This window comes from Rhinatrema bivittatum, chromosome 3 (assembly GCF_901001135.1).
Source record: "Rhinatrema bivittatum chromosome 3, aRhiBiv1.1, whole genome shotgun sequence".
Lineage (NCBI taxonomy): Eukaryota > Metazoa > Chordata > Amphibia > Gymnophiona > Rhinatrematidae > Rhinatrema > Rhinatrema bivittatum.
In genome coordinates, this window is record NC_042617.1 from 387018883 (window position 1) to 387040641 (window position 21759).

The 21759-nt window shown below is 44.9% G+C and overlaps 1 protein-coding gene across 1 annotated transcript; it reads left to right on the plus strand.

Moving 5' to 3' along the window:
• The first annotated feature begins 15188 nt into the window (after positions 1–15188).
• EEF1A1 (eukaryotic translation elongation factor 1 alpha 1) lies at positions 15189–21377 on the plus strand. Its single transcript, XM_029595622.1, has 8 exons — positions 15189–15342; positions 16551–16725; positions 17448–17627; positions 17939–18235; positions 18710–18860; positions 19096–19352; positions 19970–20204; positions 20366–21377. Exons 2-8 carry the CDS (start codon positions 16582–16584, stop codon positions 20488–20490), a joined length of 1389 nt encoding a protein of 462 aa, XP_029451482.1. The 5' UTR covers positions 15189–15342; positions 16551–16581; the 3' UTR covers positions 20491–21377.
• The last annotated feature ends 382 nt before the right edge of the window (positions 21378–21759 follow it).

The window sequence follows — 21759 nt, forward strand, 5'->3', positions numbered from 1 at the left end:
ATCGCATCGCACCATGACGCGCTTCTTCCCAAAAGACGAATTATCAGATCTCGTAGCCACGAGTCTGAAGGCATTGGCCATCCCAGAAACATGCAACACAGCAGAGTCCAAGGCGAGCCCCTTCCTGGCCAGGCTCCGCCAAACCTCACACCACTTCCCTATGCTACAGGCCGTACAACAACTGATCGACCTGGAATGGGACGCCCCAGAGGCCACCTTCAAGGGGGGTCGAGCCCTAGAAGCTCTCTACCCCTTGGACCCCGCAACAAAGGAATTTCTGAGGTTTTCCAAGATCGATGCCTTGGTCTGCGCCACCACAAAGCGCACCACCATACCAGTCGAGGGTGAAGCTTCCCTCAAGGATGCCAATGGCAGACAGCAGGAATCCATCCTCAAGCAGTCTTACGATGTATCAGCTATGACCCTACAGATCGCTGCTTGCTGCACCGTGGTATCATGCGCCTGCCTGGCGATGGCCAGGGACGCAACTATGCCAATCAAGGCATTAAACCCGGCAATATCATTTCTCACGGACGCGACCTCAGACCTGGTGCGCACCTCAGCCAGGAGCCTCTCGTCCACAGTGGCAGCCAGAAGACAGCTCTGGCTTCGAAGCTGGTCAGCCGACGCGTCCTCTAAGACGAGGCTCACAAGAATGCCCTTTAGAGGATCACTCCTCTTCGGAAGCGACCTGGACAAACTAGCCGACAAATCGGGCGAGTCCCCAGTACCCCATCTACCGGAGGACAGGAGTAAGAGGAACCAACGCCCCACTCCCCAGGCACCCAAGGGCAGAGGATCCCAGCATTATAGATCATACAAAAACACTTACCAAGCCCCCCGCCCTGCCGGCAAGGGGCAGTCCTTTCGGAACAGACACAACAAAAGAGGAGCCGGCTCAGGACCAGGCCCCTGCCGCAACACGCAATGAGAATCAGCAGACCCATCTACAGGAAGAGATCATAGGGGGTAGGCTTGCCATTTTCTACCAAAGATGGGTCGAGATAACGTCGGACAATTGGGTCCTATCCATCATCCGAGAGGGATACTACCTGGACTTCCACAGCATCCCTCCAGACAAGTTTGTGATTTGTCCGTGCCTCGATCACTCCAAGAGGAAGGCAGTGGAAACCACACTATCAAAACTACTTGCCCTAAAGGCAATAAAACCAGTGCCTCTGCACCAACAAAATTCGGGTACTATTCCATCTACTTCATCGTGCCCAAGAAAGAGGGAACATTCCGGCCCATACTGGACCTCAAGACCTTCAATCGCTACCTGAAGGTACCCTGCTTCCGCATGGAAACCCTGCGTGCGGTCATAAGGGCGGTACAACCGGGAGAATTCCTGACCTCCCTGGATCTGTCAGAAGCCTACCTCCACATACCGATCCATTGCATCCACCAGCATTTCCTATGCTTCGCAATATTGGGCCATCACTACCAGTTCCAGGCCCTACCATTCGGGTTGGCTACGGCTCCCCGAACGTTCACCAAGATCATGGTGGTAGTAGCGGCAGCACTGAGGAGCTGATCAGAGCGAAATCGCCAGAGGAAAGCCAGCAAGCAACCACCAGAGTCAAGGAACTACTGCAGAACCTCGGGTGGGTCGTCAACACACCCAAGAGCCACCTGCAGCCCTCCCAATGCCTGGAATACCTGGGAGTCCGGTTCGACACCAAAGGGAGCAAAGTCACCCTTCCCCCTACAAGGAGAAGGAGATTGATGGAACAACTACGAGCATTGTTGAATTCCACTCTCCCCACGGCTTGGGACTATCTCCAAGTCCTCGGACTCATGGCATCAACCATAGAAGTCGTCCCATGGGCAAGGGCCCACATGCGGCCCCTACAACATTCCCTACTGTCTCGATGGAACCCGATGTCTCAAAATTACTCTGCCCCCCTCCGGCTACCGGCGAAGGTTCGGAACCAACTACGATGGTGGCTACAAGAAGACCACCTGAGCAAAGGAACAAGCTTATCCCCACCGGAATAGACCTTGCTCACCACGGACGCAAGTCTGTGGGGATGGGGAGTCCACTGCCAGGAGCTAACGGCTCAAGGGCAATGGGATGAAGAAGAGTCAGCATGGAACATAAAACGACTGGAAGCCCAAGCAATCAGACTAGCCTGCCTACGGTTCAGCCACAGACTCCGGAACAAATCAGTCAGAGTCATGTCGGATAACGCCACAAGAGTGGCCTACATCAACCGCCAGGGGGGAACCCGGAGCCAGCAGGTGTCCCTGGAAATAGAACCCCTAATGACGTGGGCAGAATCAAACCTACAAAGGATATCAACCGCCCACATCGCGGGAAAAGACAACGTCACTGCAGACTACCTCAGCAGAGAGAGTCTGGATCCAGGGGAATGGACACTGTCGACAATAGCCTTCCAGCGGATAGTAAACCACTGGGGAGCACCAGCCATGGATCTTCTGGCAACCAGGTCCAACACCCGGGTTCCCAAGTTCTTCAGCCGAAGACGGGAACCGCTGTCCCAGGGAATCGACGCTCTCGTCCAGACCTGGCCTCAGGAGGACCTACTGTACGCCTTCCCTCCATGGCCACTACTGGGCAGAATCATCCGCAAGATAGAACACCACAGAGGGCTGGTACTTCTAGTGGCCCCAGACTGGCCAAGAAGGCCGTGATACGCAGACATGCGAAGACTTCTGGTGGGACACCCTCTACGCCTACCTCCACACAGGGATCAACTCCAGCAAGGACCGATCCTCCACGAAGACCCAACGAGATTCTCGCTTACGGTCTGGCCATTGAGAGGTCTCGCCTGAAAAAGAGTGGATACTCAGGACCAGTGATAGACACACTGCTCCGAGCGCGCACGTTCTCCACCTCCTTAACATATATACGAGTATGGAGAATATTCGAAGCCTGGTGCGAGGACTGCGACATCCTTCCACAGACAGTCAAAATCCCCATGGACCTGGAATTTCTACAGGACGGCATGAACAAAGGGTTGTCTCTCAACTCCATCAAGGTACAACTGGCCGCCCTGGCCAGCTTCAGACCCAGGGTGGACGGCAGCAGCCTAGCGGCCCACCCAGACACCTCCCGCTTCTTAAAAGGGGTCAAGCACATTCGACCACCTCTAAAGTGGCCGATACCCCTATGGAATCTCAATCTAGTGTTAGACTTCCTAGCGGGAGCCTCGTTCAGACCAACTCGCGGCCTGTCCCTACAGCTCCTGACCTTGAAGACTGCGTTCCTCGTGGCAATCTGCTCAGCTCATCGAATCTCCAAACTTCAAGCACTATCATGCCGGGAGCCGTTCCTCAGATTCACGCCGGGAGCCATACAGCTGCACACTGTACCCTCCTTCCTGCCAAAGGTGGTTTCTCACTTCCATCTAAACCAAACCATCTCACTGCCATCTCCAGATGAGCATAAGGACTCGAAAGACTCACGCCTCCTTCGCCACCTGAACGTCGGCAGACTTCTAGTCCGATACCTGGAAAGATCGGAACCTGTACGAAAGATGGACCATCTGTTCGTTCTTCACAGTGGGAAGAAGCAAGGGGAAGCGGCCTCACGGGCAACCATTGCCCACTGGATCAAAGAAGTAATCAAGGCGGCCTACATAGAGGCAGGCAAGCCCCCACCTCTACAAGTCAAGGCCCATTCCACAAGGGGCTTTCACATGTCCCTCACTTGATGAGTGTGAGCCTTTCCCTTAAAATCTAATAAGGAGCTCCTGAAAGACTCTGCCAGTGCACACTACTACGAAAGGAGTACAGGTCTCACTTTCATTTCTTATGCAGAAGATAAATCATGCATTAGCAGGCGTCTGGAGAGAATGTTGACTTGTGCTGTGTTTTCATGCTTGTTCCAAATGCGACTTCTCTTATGTGAGACATGGGGGGGGGGCACTAAAAGATGATGAACAATAATGTTTTGATTTAGTTTGTTTAACCCAAGGTAATTCAAGGTCACTTACATTCAGGCACAATAAGTATTTGGATCAGCTTCTGCAAAGAGAGGAGTAATGGTCTGATGTGGTTAGCTCCCACAGAGTGGTAGATGATAATTCCACTCTATTAGTGTAAGGAGTAACACTTAGTAGAAATAGTGAATCCCTGGGCCGATGGCAGATGACAGCGCCCTCAAGTAGAGATCCTGAGAGGGACCACCAGCTAGGCTGGAGTATTGAGACAAACATAGATAGTTCTTTATTAGACTGGAAGTAGAACCACCAGAGGTGGCAGTAGTGAGCTGAAGTGCCCGGCAGGGCTGAAGTCCCTCTGATACTGGTAATACGATCTCTGAGTTGCTGAGCTGTAAGGAGAGACTATAGGTAGTGAGTAGACAGGGTATGCTGACCATAACCAGTGGTAGATGATACACTCACACTTGTAGATATTTGCAATGTCTTCTTATGCAATAGAGAGTCTTCAGTATTCAGGAACAGGAGCCGCAGGCGAGTACTGGTTCCTATAGGCAGTCTGAAATAGAACTCACAATCACTATGTATGGGATGGCTTCTGGAATAGAAGAGAGGCGAGGAGAGATTTAGGAACATAAGCCCTTGTGGAGCGAGTACCGGTTCCTATCTGTTAATCTGTAATAGTAATCCATAAGATATAATTATGCTTTATCTTCTGAGGAAGAAGGGAGTTTGAGAAAAGTATTAGGAACATAGGCTCTCGTGGAGCGAGTACCGGTTCCTATATGCAATCTGCAATGGTAACTCACGATCTCCGTACCTGCAATAACGTCTTAGATTGAAGAGAGTCTTAGAGATTAGGAACATGGGCCCTCTTGGAGCGAGTACTGGTTCCTGTCTGTATTAGGACTCACTGAGTTCAGGTCTGCGATCGCCTCCAGGCAATAAGAGTCTTCTGAGTCCTCGGGAACGTAGGCCCTCGAGGAGCGAGTACCGGATCCCGTTCAGCAATCTGAAATCAAGAAGAGAGAGAGCGAAGCCCCCGAGGAGCGGGTACTCCTAGTAAGTTGGAAAAGGCCGAGCAGTTTCCCCTTGCTGACTCGGATCGTAGTTGCAAGTAGCATGGACTGCCGAAGCAAGTCCCGTTGGAGTTCCTTGCTAACTCGTTTGAGGTTAGCAAACAAAGACCTTTTAAATTGAAAACGGATGATGTCAGGGGGGACGCCCCCGAGGTTCGCCCCTTGCCGGTACATCTCTGGAGCGCGTGCGCCCTTACGTCATCAGGAACATGGCGGATCTGTGGCATCAAGCCAGCCCGGAGATTCCAGGAAACAAATGGCGAGAAGCCGCAGCAGCATCTGTCCGTCAGACTCAAAGAGAGTTGCCATAAGGTAGAGAGGGTGGAGCAAGGGCGAGAATAGGCACGAACGCAACAGTACCCCCCTTTAAAGGGCGGTCTCCTCTTCGGTTGCCAGGTTAAGTACCAGAGATGCGCGAGGTGGAACTGATGAAGCATCTCTTATCCAATAGGCCTGAGGCTCCCAAAGATGGTTTTGGGCTGAAGCCTTTTCAGGCAACAAAACTCAGTCTCTGTATAACATCCAGGGTCTCCAAGTTCTTGAATTCAAGTTCGTTTAAACACGATGACAGGTAGATGATGAGATTTGAAGAATCTCGCAGAATGTATAATGAAGTCAGCAGCAATGAGATGGGCTGCCGTAGACATCACTGAGGTTTCAGTGGAAGTGGTGATGTAGACACTGGTCCATGATCCACTTCTAAGTCGCTCTTCCGCAGGATGCTGGAAGAGAGATGATGGCAATACCAGCAAAGTGAATAGGCTGATGGATGGGGACATCTTCATCTTCGGAATCAGCAGTGCTATAAATCTCCAGCACGACCTCCGAGCAACCAAACGTTAAGTTGATAGATAGAGATATCTTCTTCTTCTGAATCAACAGTGCCAAAGACTTGCGGCACGACTTCCGAGTGAACCAACGAAGTTGATAGTGAAATATCTTCTTCTTCGGAATCAACAATGCCATAGGCTTGCGGGCACAACTTCCGAATTAACCAAATACGAACTTCTTCATTGGAACTGACGATGGCACAGCAGAAAGTCAGGCTGGGAATGAGAGATATCCTCTTCCTCCTTGGAATCAACAGTGCTGAAGTACTTCAGCACGACTTCCAAGTGGATAGAATGTGGTGAATATCTTAATTTTGTAGTCCAGGAAGACATTAAGGATGTAGAGCGCCACCTAGCTATGGCGCACATAGCAACCACTATGTAAAAACAGCAGGAGATGGAAAAACTGCTGGTGATGTTGGTAAGATCCTCAAAAGAAGTGGTGATGAAAAGAATCGTACAAGGCCCACTTCAAATTGTGATACAATAGTGGATCTTCAAATTTACCAAATGGACTCCTCAGGTATTCCACAAAACATCTGAGATTAGAATAGTCTCCTGTCCCTGAGTCCTTCAGGGCAGAGATTCGAACCGTCACTGGTTCAGGGTTCACTGAGATTGGACGAGAGAGTGGAGGAGATATTGCTGTATAGCCCAAGATCAGTCTTCCCGCGGGACTCAGGCTTGTCCGTTTCCTGGACGAATAGGAAAAGCAGAAACATCATGGCCTGGCTGACCACAGTACATGCACAGGCTGTTCTTCCTTCCTATCTCTTCTCTCTTTAAAAGTCAAGTGTTCGTGACTAGGTTCCTTCGGTTCCTTCTTCTCTACAGCAGGAGGTGCTGTACCCCCTCATAGTGCCGGAGCACAGGTTTGCTTCAAACCCAGGTAACACCTTAAGCCGAGTTCCTTTACCTTGTCTCGGAGCCGCCAGTCAATCCGAGTGGCTAAGGATATTAATTCTTCCAGCGAGTCAGGTGTCTGATGAGCAGCCAGCTCATCCTTTATACGGGTGTCCAGGCCTCTGCAAAAGAGTGCCTTCAGACATCTGGGGTCCCAGCGAAGCTCTGCTGCTAGAGTTTTAAATTCAATGGTAAATTGTAAGCTGTACTGGTTCAAGAAGCCTTGAGTCTTCTGGAGTTCTCCGGAGAATCGAACAGGCGCCGCCAGTGGTACAGCTGACTTTAAAGTTACCTTTGGTAACTGGACTTCTTGTATAGAAGCTGTGCTTTGAGTCTTCTGCGTATGAAGCTGGTGAAAAGTTGCAGTAAGTTTCTCCAGGGTTTCTTGCTGTTCTGAAAGGCGTTGAGCTAAGCCTGGAATAGCCTGCAAGGCAGAAAGATGAGCCGGGTCCATAAGCCACAAACTTCAAATACCTTTAGCTGAATCCTGAGTTTACTTAGGGAATAGCCACTGCTATTAATTGCATCAGTATTCACCAACCAACCTCTTTCCCTATACAAAATATACTCCAAAGAACAACCACTTTGTGATTGTCCCTATTTATAGCCCCGTGTTTTACTCTTTATTGTTCACTCTTTATGTCCATTTTTCTCTTTTTTTCTTTTTTACTTTCTTTTTATTTCTTTTACACTTCTCCCTGGCTGCTTATCCGACCCAATTATCAGTTTTGCCTTTTGTCATGTACTTATCAAGGCTGCCGCCCTGCCTTGCAGGGCAGGCGGATCCGAACCCGTGAGAAGCATGTAGGTTCTGTGTAGGAATCTATAGCAGTCTATCTTGGTGTTTTAGCCTGATGTAATATTTGCAGTATTGCCTTTTCATAAGTAGCATTGTTACTGTTTGATTGCTGGCAGTTACTGCTGTTTTGGCATGGGAGGTTTACTATATTGTAATTGCAATTCAGTTTACTCATGATTTGGTTTTTTTGGGCCAAGCCCACACCAAAGACCATTACAATAGGCCTAATACTATATGGGTTCCAAGTGACATTTTCCTTTTTTTTTTTGCTGAGCTTTCTGGTTGGCACTACAGTAGTGCATGTAAATATAATATACATGTAATTTTTTAACTCTGAAGATTGTACTTTGAATATCCTTTTTTCATGTAAAATCTGTTATTAGGAAAGGACCTAGGCTGGGGCTGGGGGAAGGGGAGGACCTGAGGGAAGATGAAGAAAACGCCCTAGGATTTTTCATGTGCGATTAAAGAATTACAATTGAATTTAAACCAAAGAAAGCTAAGTATTATTTTATTTGCTCTTTTCATTTGCAAAGCAATAGAATATTCAAATCTTTCCTGATTTATACCACAGACACACCATCTGAAAAAGCTCACCCTTTGGCCTTCAATCTCACTTATTGGGACAATAAATCTCACTCTGGTATGGGAGGGCGGGGTAAGGACAGAGAGAAAGGGAAAGTTAGGTGATTATACCAGGCAGTGGGGTGGGGGAGGGGGAAGGAGAGGAAAGGAATGTGATAATATCCTGGGGGAGAGGGGAAGGTGATACACTTTGAATGTCACCTCATGCCCCTGACTGGTAGAGAGCATTACATTGTATCGATCTCCATATCCCCCTCCAATTACACCATTCAACAAGACCGACAAGAGATGCTTACAAAGGATCACTTCAAGTACCTCCAGCCAAAACTACCAGACACATCACGCTTAGAGATCGGGCATTCTCCACAGCCGGTCCAACTTTATGGAACTCCATTCCCCCGGATCTTAGAATGGAACCCAGCATCTCAACATTCAAGAAAAAACTCAAGACGTGGCTGTTCACGCAGGCATTTCCTAACTCCAACATTATTTAACTCCCATCAATCAACACGCTTCGCTAGTAATAACGTTAATAAATGTTATTTATTCAATGCTATTTATACATATATATAATTATCTGATCTTCATTTTCCTTCTCACTCCAAGTTATTGATTTCCTTGTTATATGTAACTGCTTTTCTGCACTATTGTTCAAATTGTAAAGTTTTATTATTATTGCACCCCTGTTTCTTGTGAACCAGCATGATGGGACTATCGTCCTGAATGTTGGTATATAAAAAAACGTAAATAAATAAATAAATAAATAAATAAATAATAAATAAATGTGGGACTTGGCTTTGCCTGTCACTAAAGAGTTTTTCTCCAGTAATTTTTCATCATGGGCAGTGGAAGGAGATTTTTTTTGTCCTTTTTGAAATTCTCCCCTGGCTGCAACACCACCTTTCTATGGAAGGTTTCAGTGGGGTATACATCCACCTGGAGCATGCTCAGAAATCAGTGAGAAGGAGAAGAAGTGAGAGTTGTATTACAGTTAGTTTAGCTGTGTTTAAAAAAGGATTGGAGGAGAAGTCCATTACCTGCTATTAAGTTCACTTAGAGAATAGCCACTGCCATTAGCAATGGTAACATGGAATAGACTTAGTTTTTGGGAACTTGCCAGGTTCTTATGGCCTGGATTGGCCACTATTGGAAACAGGATGCTGGGCTTGATGGACCCTTGGTCTGACCCAGTATGGCATTTTCTTATGTTCTTATGTTCATTGCCTCATCCTTGGAGGTTATTGATCAAAAGGAAGGGAAGGTGTTGCTATTAATCGCTGGAGAATGTTTTGGAATTTTGACCAGTCTGGAAAGAAGGGATTTCCTTCCCCCATTTGTCCAGGAGGGCTGGTCATTGATCTGTGTCCAGCTAGGGTGAAGAGAATTTAAGAGAACTGAGGAGACTTTTGAGAGTTTTGGATATTACAGTTGGAGTTTTTTGACTTGTTGGATTTTTGAAGACTGTTTTTGCACTTGGGAATTTTTGTCACATTTTGCCCAGCTTATGCTGGAGTTGCATTGCATCTACTCTACCCTTCTAGGGGAAGGTTTGTTGAGTATGGATGGCGGTGCAGAAGTGAGAAGACCAATTAGGAGGAACTAAATGGACAAGGAGACTATGATTTTCTTGACATTGACATTGTTTATGTTGTTTCTCATCTTCACTAATCTGCTTCTTGGAATAGAGGAGCAGACTAAGGGTTAGAATAGTAGGCCATGAACCAGAGCAGCCAGGGTTTCAATCCCACTACTGCTCCTTGTGATCTTGGGCAAGTCACTTCACCTTCTATTGCTTTAGGTACAAAACTTAGATTGTGAGCCCTCTGGGGACAGAGAAATATCTACAGTCCCTGAATGTAATCCAGTTTCAAGTGCCCGAAAAAAAGCAGAATATAAACTCTGTGGATCCATAAAATCAAGAGGCCGTCAATAAAGAATGGGTGGCTAGCCAGAATGATGGCTACTGCCTGGAGACAATACCCTTATTCAATAAACATACACATGGTTACTGTGACTCCAACATCGCTCTAAGCTACAACAGCAAGAGGAAATGTGGAAAAAAGGATTCGCACTCACAAAGTGGGGAGTAGCTGGCTTGTTACGGCGGTTACTACCCCAAACCAAATAAGCCTGATACTTCACTTTCAATGCATATCCAGCATAGCTCTCTGCTTCAACGGCAGGGGAGAAGAAAAACTGATACTTCACGCATATCCAGCATAGCTCTCTGCTTCAACGGCAGGGGAGAAGAAAAACTGATACTTCACGCATATCCAGCATAGCTCCCTGCTTCAACAGCAGGGAGAAGAAAAACTGATACTTCACGCATATCCAGCATAGCTCTCTGCTTCAACGGCAGGGGAGAAGAAAAACTGATACTTCACGCATATCCAGCATAGCTCTCTGCTTCAACGGCAGGGGAGAAGAAAAACTGATACTTCACGCATATCCAGCATAGCTCTCTGCTTCAACGGCAGGGGAGAAGAAAAACTGATACTTCACGCATATCCAGCATAGCTCTCTGCTTCAACAGCAGGGGAGAAGAAAAAAGGATTCGCACTCACAAAGCGGGGAGTAGCTGGCTTGTTACGGGCGGTTACTACCCCAAACCAAATAAGCCTGATACTTCACTTTCAATGCATATCCTGCTTCAATGGCAGGGGAGAAGAAAAACTGATACTTCACGCATATCCAGCATAGCTCTCTGCTTCAACGGCAGGGGAGAAGAAAAACTGATACTACAAGCATATCCAGCATAGCTCCCCTGCTTCAACGGCAGGGGAGAAGAAAAACAACCAATAAGGGCTGAATAACACAGTCTGGGTAAAACAAATAAGCATGGGTGTAGCTTGCTTATTGCGGCGGTTACTTCCCCCTACTACCCATAACTAATCAAGCTTGATATTTCACTTGGTTGCAGCTCCATCACTGCTCTCTACATTAATGGTGGGGGTGGAAGGGAAATAGAACCAAAGAGCTAAGAGAAACAGATAAGTATGAGAAAAAAATGTGAAGCTTGCTGGGCAGACTGGATGGGCCGTTTGGTCTTCTTCTGCCGTCATTTCTATGTTTCTATGTTTCTATAGAATATAAATAAATGCTTGGATGGATCCTTATTTTTAAACTAAAGTGAATTTTTTCTTTTGAACATCAATTGGACTCTGGCTATTTTATTTTTACTCATTTCTCTTGTGGTGAATTGAAAGTGATTGGAGTGACTGGTACTGGACATTGTCGTTTCCTTTCTCTTCCTTGGTCCTTTTGTGGTTTCTTCTGTACCTTCTAAGCATCACCCAGCATACTGTGGGGTTTTGAGGATTGGACTTACTGACCATGCCAGGAGCCAGGAAAGTGATTCTTCTCCCCCTCCCTGCCAGATGAACCCAGCAACTGCAGCTCCCTGGATGAAGTCTAACCACCAAACTGAAGTTGCACTACATATGGGATAGAATTCTTGACCATATCAGAGAAGGGGACCAACATGATAAAGGGGATGGAAGGGCTCTCCTATGAGGAAAGGCTAAAGAGGTTAGGGCTGTTCAGCTTAAAGAAAAGATGGCAGAGAGAGGGGAGGATATGATAGAGATCTATAAAATCATGAGACGATTAGAACTGGTAAATGTGAATTGGTTTACTCTTTCAGATAATAGAAGGACTATGGGGCACTCCATGAAGTTAGCAAGTAGCACACAAATCAGAGAAAATTCTTTTTCACTCAATGCACAATTAAGCTCTGGAATTCGTTGCCAGAGGATGTGGTTAGGGCAGAGTTTAGTTGTGTTTAAAAAAGGTTTGAGGAGCCCATAAACTGCTATTAATCAAATTGACTTAGGGAACAGTCACTGATATTACTGATACAGTATTAGTAGCAGGGGATGTATTTGGGTACTTGCCAGGTACTTATAACTTGGATTGGCTACTTTTGGAAACAGGATTCTGGGCTTGATGGACCCTCGATCTAACCCAGTATGTCAATTTCTTATGTTCTTATGTGAATCTAATTTATGCCCATTATGATCATTCCAACTCTCAACTGAACTCTGAGTTATAAACCTCTTAATACATTCTCTTCACCCTGAACTGCATACCCTCCTCTTTCAACCTAATAATGCTCTCTGGACTTGATATGCTTATTTCTGATATTGTTCAAATTGTTTTTTATTGTTGCACAACTGCTAAGAAAAATGTATATTTTTGTAAACCATTATGATGGCTCCACAGAATGACGGTATATAAAACTCAACAAATAAATAAATAAATAAATAAAAAGGATTTGAAAATCACTTTTTTTTATTTTTAACCACTGAGGCTCCCTTTGCTGTAACAACTCACGGGATATAAAGTGAGCCTGATTGTACTACTGTTGGTGCTCTTCTCGCCCCTGCCAGAGCAATTTAAAATAACTGAAACTTGACCCGAGCAATTTCTGTTGAACTGTTGCCCGCAGGGGATTTTGTGACAACTTTGGCCTGCTCGATTCTGTTTACATATACAGTTGCCTTACTATTACACTTACCATACTTACTGGCTGATGTGACTGACTTGTGATCTGTGATCCTTTGAAAGCAAGTCTGGGTTTTACATAACGGGTTTGAACTACTAGCACTTGGAAGCTGATCAGTTGGAAGAAAGGCTCAGGAGAAACAATCAGGTTTTAAAGAGTACCACTTCCCGTCATTGAGTTCATTCAGCATGTTATCTATATTGAAAACTTTACTTGACTGAAGTAAGATTACTGCAGCTGCTTCTAATTCAAGTATGTAAAAACTATATTTCAGCCGTTATATTCTCTAAATCAGCGAGCAAGTTGCAGGAGAGCGGGCGATTCAGGGGGTAGAACATGCAAATTAGGGCCCATGGTAAAAAGAGGCACTAGGGACACTAGCACGTCCCTAGCGCCTCCTTTTTGACAGGAGCGGCGGCTGTCAGCAGGTTTGACAGCTGACGCTCAATTTTTCCGGCATCGGTTCTCAAGCCCGATGACAGCTACGGGTTTGGAAAACAGACACCAGCTAAATTGAGCGTCCATCTTCCAACCCATGGGCTGCCGGCCGATTTACTTTTTTTTTTTTTTTTAATTTTGGGGCCTCTGACTTAATATCGCTATGCCGGCTGTTTATTTCTGAAAGTAAAATGTGCGGCTTGGCTGCACATTTTGCAGGAATAACTAATAGGGCCATCAACATGCATTTGCATGTTTCGGGGAGGTTGGATGCGCGTTTTCGACGCGCTATTACCCCTTACTGTATAAGGGGTAAAGCTAGCACGTCAAAAACACGTGTCCAAACCCGGGCTAACAGTGCGCTCCACCAGAATGTACTGTATCGGCCTGTATGTTTGTTCATGGCCGATCGTGACTTTTCCCAAGGTCAAAGGCATAGTGTATGTCAGAGCCAAAGGAAAGCACGTTGCTACTGTAACCATTATATAACTTGCTCTTCCTAATATTAGAGAAACCGTATGAACAAGCGCTTGAGAATGTTGCTGTGTATGCTCTAACTTTAAAGCACTGATGTATCTTTACTTCTCTATTCTATCTTATCCAGGATATTAAAATTAAAAACACATGTAAAGTTGTGCTGTAATACATTCGAACTTTGTATATTAGTTGTTCCAACTCTAAACGTTATCGTTTGTCTATAATTGGGCCGGTATCACAACAGACTTTGATAACTTTCAAGTCCAACCGTTTCCACGAATTCAGCCTTTGAAGGCATCACTAGTTTGAAAATCCACCGCACCATTACCATAGTTTCAATGAAAAAGTTAAAAAGACTCTTTATATGTATTGAAATTCCCAGAGCGAGCGCCCTCACACTATCTAGGGGACGCGGTTGCCTGGGACTGATGTAATAAGCGGAGTTAGACAACGGTGCAGGGCGTGCAAGGTTCACGGAGCGGCGCGTGGCCACCACTACCTCAATTTCCTGACGCTCTTTACGTCGCGCATGCTTAGTCAGTCTCCAGGCACACAGAGTATTGCAGTCGATTGCGTTTCCGCGCGTTCACGAGAAGCCTCTTCTGCTCCTGGTGCGAGCTTGGCGAGTATTCGCACGGCGTGGACCTCGCCCCTCGTTGTGTGTGTGGTGTGGACTTTGCACGGTACCCCGGTAGGGCGCTTACCGTACTAGGTGAGAGACGGAGTCTGTGGCCGCGGCTGTATGAGGTACACAAAATGGCAGCTCCCATTGTGCAGCTGCCGCTGAAGGACGCAGCGGGAGAAGACTTCGCCCGCGGTATTCAGCTCAGTTCGCGCTTCTCCGTCTCTCTGTTTTGGTGTTACATTTTTTTTTTAAACAAACGATTCGGAGATATTGAGAGCGGGTGGACTCACGAATAAGACGCGTTCCATGTTGGAATTAGGACTGGAAACACTACAGTCTTTCCTATGAGAGTCCTGGAGTGTGTCGCAAATCTTTGCTAGGTTCAGGCACCCCCTTCCCCCGCCCCATAAGAAATCCCAACCACCGAAGGCCCTATGTTACATTTTTATGTATGAAGTTCATTCAAGGGACAGATAGCTGGACACACAGTTAGATTTTTTAGTTTTTATGGACAAGAGGAGTTCACGATTTTAGGCTACACGAGAACACGAAGTACTTAATCTCCTCACTGCCATCCTGTTTGCTCAGGGTTCCCTTAAACCATGCTGAGGAAGGGGCGTCTATCGCGCGCAGAAGTTGCGCTTTTGTATGAAAGTCGGGTCCGTGTTAGTCGTCCTAAGGCGCTGAGGATAGATTTAGAAGACAGAACTTATCAATTACTAGACTACGCGAAAGAAGAGAGAAGATGTGTACATTACACTTTCATGGCAGTTTCAAAGGGCCCAAACTATTTTCAGTATGGCTAAATAATTCTAGTCGTTAAGTAGGCCGCAGAGCAATTCCTAGCCCTAGAGGCCACAAGGCCCCTCGTAAACATTAGAAGGTGTATGACTGCTGGTGAAGCTATTGACCCTGAGTATTGCCAGAACGAAACTGAGTGGATAATTTATATTGAAAGTTATATTATAAATAACCCAGTCTGGTTTTACTTGTTCTCCAATAGCGCTTTTAAAACTTTAAGCTGGTAGTGATTTCTCCTTTAGTTTCAGGGCCTCCGCCCACCGCTTTGCGAAGAGGGGTTGGAATGCTGGCTAGTAATGACGTCAGTTCTGGCAGCCCCGCCCGGCGGTTGACTATATAAAGCGCGCGCCGCTCGTTCTCGCTCTTTTTCGTACCGGGTTTGTCGCCAGTTCACAGGTAAGAGAGAGCCGGATGGTTCGCAGGAGATGGTGGGCTGGGGTGGTGGATTTGTGGCGCAATCGGGTCTCGTGGACGCTTTGGTAATGTTGGATTTTTTTTTTCCCCCCTAAAATTTTTCTGTGTTTCTTGTATCTTAATGTGGCCCCAGTCTGTGCTGGGGCTGGTTGGGACTCCCCAATTTAGCCATGGCAAACCGGCCCAGGCCGAATTGGAATCCGAAGGATATCTGTGCTTCCCGCGGCCATCCGGGCCCAAGTATCTACTGAGACGGGGCCTCGGACCTGGGATGGGCCTTTGCCCTGCGTTATTGGAGGAGAGTGGTAGCGCACCGGGTTCATATTTTCCGGTTTGGCGGAGTGGTAACTGTTCGTAATTGGGTGGTAGTGAAGTCTTTTCTTCCCGCCCTGGTCGCAGTGTTTGGCGTGTAGGGGGGGAACCCCGGAGGGGTTGGGTAGCGGCATAACTCTCTGGTCCTGTGGTAACGGGAGAGGGTGGGTTGGCGCCATACCCTTCCCCGGGTGTGTGAAGAAAGGTTTAGTTGATATCTCCAGACCGGTGATGGGAAGCCTGAACCTTCATGTAGGAGTCGCTGTTTGTAACGCGTATCTTCTCGGGCTGGGTTTTTTGCGTTTCATTGGGGGGGGGGGGGGGGGGGAGAACAGTAGAAGTGGCGGTGGCCTCACGTGACGGGCCCGGCTGCGAAATGGCGGCTCTGGGGCTCTGTTTCTTAGCCTGGCGCTCCTAATCCAGGCGCATTTCTAAAGAGATGGCTTACGTGTGTAATACTTTTAGTTCTGAGATTTTTAGTGTAACCTTTTTTTTTTTTTTGTAAAAGCTGACTCCTAGGGTTCGCTTGTTTTAATGGGAGGAAAAAACATGGCGTCTTGTCTCGGCTGGCGAAAGGCTTCCACAAAATGGAGGACGGCGGCTGAGTCAGACTGCGAACACAAAGGGAGGTGGCGGCGGCGGCGCCCCCGCCCGCGCCGACACGTTCGCCATTTCCTCGCAAACTCCTTTCTCCAGTCTCTTTTTGTAACGGAGCTGCAGGGCTGAGTTTTAACGCCGATTTTCCTTATTTTGTACTGGGTGAAGCCATGTGTTCAGTTTTGAAGAGGCCCGGCCCACTTGACTTCATTTTATTTTAATGTTTTATTATTTTGGAAGGGTAATGGTTTTAATAAGGCACGTTAACTTTCGTTTTTAAGGTGTCAATCGGGAAACATTTAACTATCAAAAATGGGGAAAGAGAAGACTCACATTAATATCGTTGTCATCGGACACGTAGACTCCGGAAAGTCCACCACTACTGGCCATCTTATCTACAAATGTGGCGGCATCGACAAGAGAACCATCGAGAAGTTCGAGAAGGAAGCTGCTGAGGTGGGTCTGCTCTCCACTACCCGCGGTGGGGGTGGGGTTTCTACCACTATTACCTACATTTCTTGAGAATTGAATTAGTGGTGAATTCCTGTTAACATCAGTATTTGCTCAGACCATTAGAAAGCTAGTTTGACAACGTTATATATAGCAAGTTTGGGATTTAACAAGAGACAACCTCAACCAATTTTGAGCTGGAAGTAGCAAGTTCTGATGCATTTCTGTGGATATTTATCAGTTTTGAAGATGTACTGTTTTGGGCATAATATAGGAATTGATCCCATTCCACCCCATATAGTTATTTAAATTCATGTACAGACATAGTTTTTAACTTTAGTTTGGACAAATGGTCACAATTTATGTTGCTATGAAAAGTATTTACAGTTTATTTGACTTCTGGCCATTATGTCATAATCACATGTGGACTTAGCCCAGTAAGAGATTCTTAATGTCCATTTCTTAAATTTGAGATGTAGTAGTACATGATTAAAGGGCATTTACAAACTGAAGCACCTAGCATGCCAAATAACTGAAAGGGTGATGAGTGGAATCTGTCACCATTTATGCCAGCTTTACTTGAGCCAAAAATATAACAGTATTGGTTTCCTGAGACAGGGGAATAGTCTTGTGTACTGCTGTTCAGAGGTTTGCTTTTCTTAGTGTTCCTTGTGACATGCATTATTTTTTTTTTTTTACATATGCTTCATATTTTCCCTTTGTATTAGATGGGAAAGGGTTCCTTCAAATATGCCTGGGTGTTGGATAAACTGAAAGCTGAACGAGAGCGTGGTATCACCATTGACATCTCCCTGTGGAAGTTTGAAACTAACAAATACTATGTCACTATCATTGATGCCCCTGGTCACAGAGATTTCATCAAGAATATGATTACAGGCACATCTCAGGTTTGTATGTTTTTGGTATTTTGGGGTGGGAGATACAGGTATTTGTCAATGTTACCATAAACATCCAATTTTGATCTAATATTCGCAGAGTTCAGTGGGGTTGGGTGGCCATTGTAACCCCAGTATTTAAAAAGGGCTCCAGGGGTGATCCAGGAAACTTGCAAGGTACTTGTAACCTGGATTGAACACTGTTGCAAGCAGGATGCTAGTCTTGATGAACCCTTGATCTGACCCAGTATGACAGTGTCTTAGGTTCCTAATTTTTATGGGAAAATGTTTTACTGAAATACTTGTTCCCTGTAAATTTTTAGGCTGACTGTGCAGTCCTGATAGTTGCTGCTGGTGTTGGTGAATTTGAAGCTGGTATTTCCAAGAATGGACAGACTCGTGAGCATGCCTTACTAGCCTACACTTTGGGAGTAAAGCAGCTCATTGTTGGTGTTAACAAGATGGATTCCACTGAACCACCTTATAGCCAGAAGAGACATGAGGAAATTGTCAAGGAAGTTAGCTCTTACATCAAGAAGATTGGCTACAACCCAGATACTGTTGCTTTTGTACCAATTTCTGGGTGGAACGGTGACAATATGCTTGAGCCTAGTTCCAATGTAAGTATAACTTTCCTACTGTTTTGTTTTTTTTTTAAATTTATTTTCCTCTTGGCTGACCAATCATCTGGAAATGGGGCTGGGATCCCTGGTGCCATGAGCCTTCATTTGCAGCTGCCCAGGGGAGGGGAGAATAAGGATGTTGTAAAAGCTAGCCATACAGAATCATTTGTTGAACTGAATAGTGGTAGATACCTGATTCTGTCAAAATTGGAACATTTCGCACTTCACTACTAAGCTGGCCATCCTCAAGGGAAAGGGGGGCAGTGCTAGAGCTGGGGATAAAATAGCTTTTTTTCCTTCTCAATAAGGTAGTGTTGGTTAATAATGAGCAAACATCTTAATTCATGTTCTAGTCAAAATTTTCTGTTCCTATTTAGTCTTTATTTTGGTGACAGGAAGTAACAAATACTTTCTATGGTTATGTCAAAGGAGTAGTGAGGCTTTGTGACTAACTTGTTTTCTTTTGAACAGATGGCTTGGTTTAAAGGATGGAAAGTCACCCGTAAGGAAGGTAGTGCCAGTGGTACCACCCTGCTTGAAGCTCTGGATTCCATTCTGCCACCAAGTCGCCCCACTGATAAGCCTTTGCGGCTGCCTCTTCAGGATGTCTACAAGATTGGTGGTAAGTAATTACAGTGTGGCTAATCTACATTCCACTAAGGTTACCTATAGGATCAAGCAGAACAATCAATGAGGTTATAATAGTCCACACTTTATGCTTGTAAGTAAAATTATGGTAGTGATATTGCAGACTTGATAGTTACAGATGTGTAAATTGGTCCAATGTGCAGCTTTAGCCAGCTCATGTTCAATTATCCTGAATGTTCAACTAAGTAGAGAGAAACATTTTCTTCCAGGTATTGGAACAGTTCCAGTTGGTCGTGTGGAAACTGGTGTTCTGAAACCAGGCATGGTGGTAACTTTTGCCCCGGTCAATGTCACAACTGAAGTAAAGTCTGTTGAGATGCACCATGAAGCTCTAAGTGAGGCCCTTCCCGGTGATAATGTTGGCTTTAATGTTAAAAACGTGTCTGTCAAAGATGTCCGTCGTGGCAATGTTGCTGGTGACAGCAAAAATGATCCACCCCAGGAGGCAGCTGGCTTCACAGCACAGGTAACATGATATTTTTGGCTGATTTTTTTTTTTAATATCTTAAGATTTCATATTAAACTAAACTACATTGAAATGGTGGTCCTTGTTCATAACAAATCAGAATGACTTCAATTTACATCCAAGACTTCGTCTTGGTTCTCATGATTTTTAAAACAATTTAACATTTTTGATTTAGAATTCTCCTTCACATCTGAAACCTGCATTTTAAGACCTGTTATTGCTTAACCTATTTTAAACGTCTTTCTGAGGGATGTAATGAGCAACCCATCTGGAAGGGGGGGGAGGGCAATCTGGTCGACTCAGGCTAGCAAGTTGACCTAGAAAAGAGAACTTGGACACTTAATAGCAAGTTAGACAAATGAACAGCTACTGTAGAGAAATGGGTCTTAGATTGTATAGGGGAAAATGGTTAACAGTGGTAGAAATGCTGGAAGTTTAGGGAGGTGAGATCCTCATCTAATCTGTCAAAAACCTAAAGGTAAGTGAGTGGGGGGAAAAGTGCAAGTTGGAGGCAGGAGGCTGAGCTTCCTTGCTGTTCATTTTTCCAAAATGTATGTATTTTAGTTTGCAGTTCATGCATATTAAGACAATTTTTTTTTTTAAATTTTACTCAAAAGGTTATCATCCTGAATCATCCTGGCCAGATTGGTGCTGGTTATGCCCCTGTGCTGGATTGTCACACTGCTCACATTGCTTGCAAATTTGCTGAGCTGAAAGAAAAGATTGACCGTCGTTCTGGTAAGAAACTAGAAGACAATCCCAAGTTCTTGAAATCTGGTGATGCTGCCATCGTTGATATGGTCCCAGGCAAGCCCATGTGTGTGGAGAGCTTCTCAGATTACCCTCCTCTTGGTAAGTTAACATTCCCAAATTTTTTTTGTCTTGTTTTTAAATAAATTGGTGTTTTTAATAGATAACATCACAAATATGTAATGTAGATATAAAGGTATAACCAGGTCATTGAAAAAAACTTGGTCTCAAGTTCCTTTATTCTTTGACTTACCTCCTTGTAGGTCGTTTCGCTGTCCGTGACATGAGACAGACTGTTGCTGTTGGTGTCATCAAGGCAGTTGATAAGAAGGCTGGAGGAGTTGGCAAGGTTACCAAGTCTGCTCAGAAGGCCCAGAAAGCCAAATGAATGTGTGCATCGCCGACCACCTCTGTCTCCACCAATGGTGGAAGAAGGGTCTCTGAACTATTTGTCTCAATTGGCCATTTAAGTTTAATAGTAAAAGACTGGTTAATGATTACAATGCATCGTAAAAGCATCCGAAGGAAAGGAATGTTTGTGGACCATTTGTTTCGTGGCAGTTTTAAGTTATTAGTCTTTTAAATCAGTAATTTTTAAATGAAAACATCTTGACCAAATCTGTCACAATTTTTATTTGAGACCATTAAAAAGTTATTGCAAAAATGGTGTGTTGGTTTTGATATTGGCTAAAAATCCTTTTAATGCAAAATGGTATTAGTTTTTTATCTTGCATTAAATGCAACATTGGATTAATTTTTATTTTATCTTGCTATCAGACAGTCTGTACCTTAAAACATTTATTTCTTGTTTTTAAATAGTAAATGCAAAGCCAATACAGTTCTACAAAATGCAGGGTAACTTAACTAACCTTAATTTTTTTACATAAAACAATTTGAGTGGAATTTTCAAGTAAACTGTATTGTAAACAGTGTGCAGGGTGTTAAGTTAATGTAGGCTGTCTAGCTGTCTAAACTGATCACTTATTTCTGATGTGATAGAGAATGTAAACAAGTTTTTTTTTTAAATTAACAAATATAAACCAAATATGACCTTAAGGTCTGTCTTGTCTACCCTTTCTTCTGTTGCAATACCATAGACCCCACCTCATTTTTGGCTCTGCCTTCCATCCTTTGTAATGAAAATCAAGCCTCTGTACTACATAAGTTGTGATATTTGAGCCTTGTTGGAGACCATTTGTATTTCATATTCCCTGGCTTACTAATTGTACAAATGGCTGGCTTGTCTGCATTAAAGCTGCTGATCCAAACTTCTGACATTTCTAGTATGAAGCAAGTGGATCCATGTAAAGTATTCAAACTACTTCAGATATTACCATTTGTTCTGTACCCCTTTTATCATCCTTCAGGCTTGGCTCAAAAGAATTATGGGGAGGCAGTTGTGCTTGAATTGGAAGGTTAAAATGAAAGTGACAGATGGTTTCTTGCTCAAATGTTTCATGGAGAGGCATGCTTTATGGCAATTCAGACTTTTGAAATAAATGTAGTTCAAATATGGTTGTTAGGGTTCTATGTATAGTGTTAATTAGGTTGGGAACCAGTGATATGTGACTTAAGCTTAAGTTCTCTGCAATAAAGAAAATATCACACCAAAACTATAAATCTGGTTCACCTCATTCTCCCCAACCTCTTACAATAC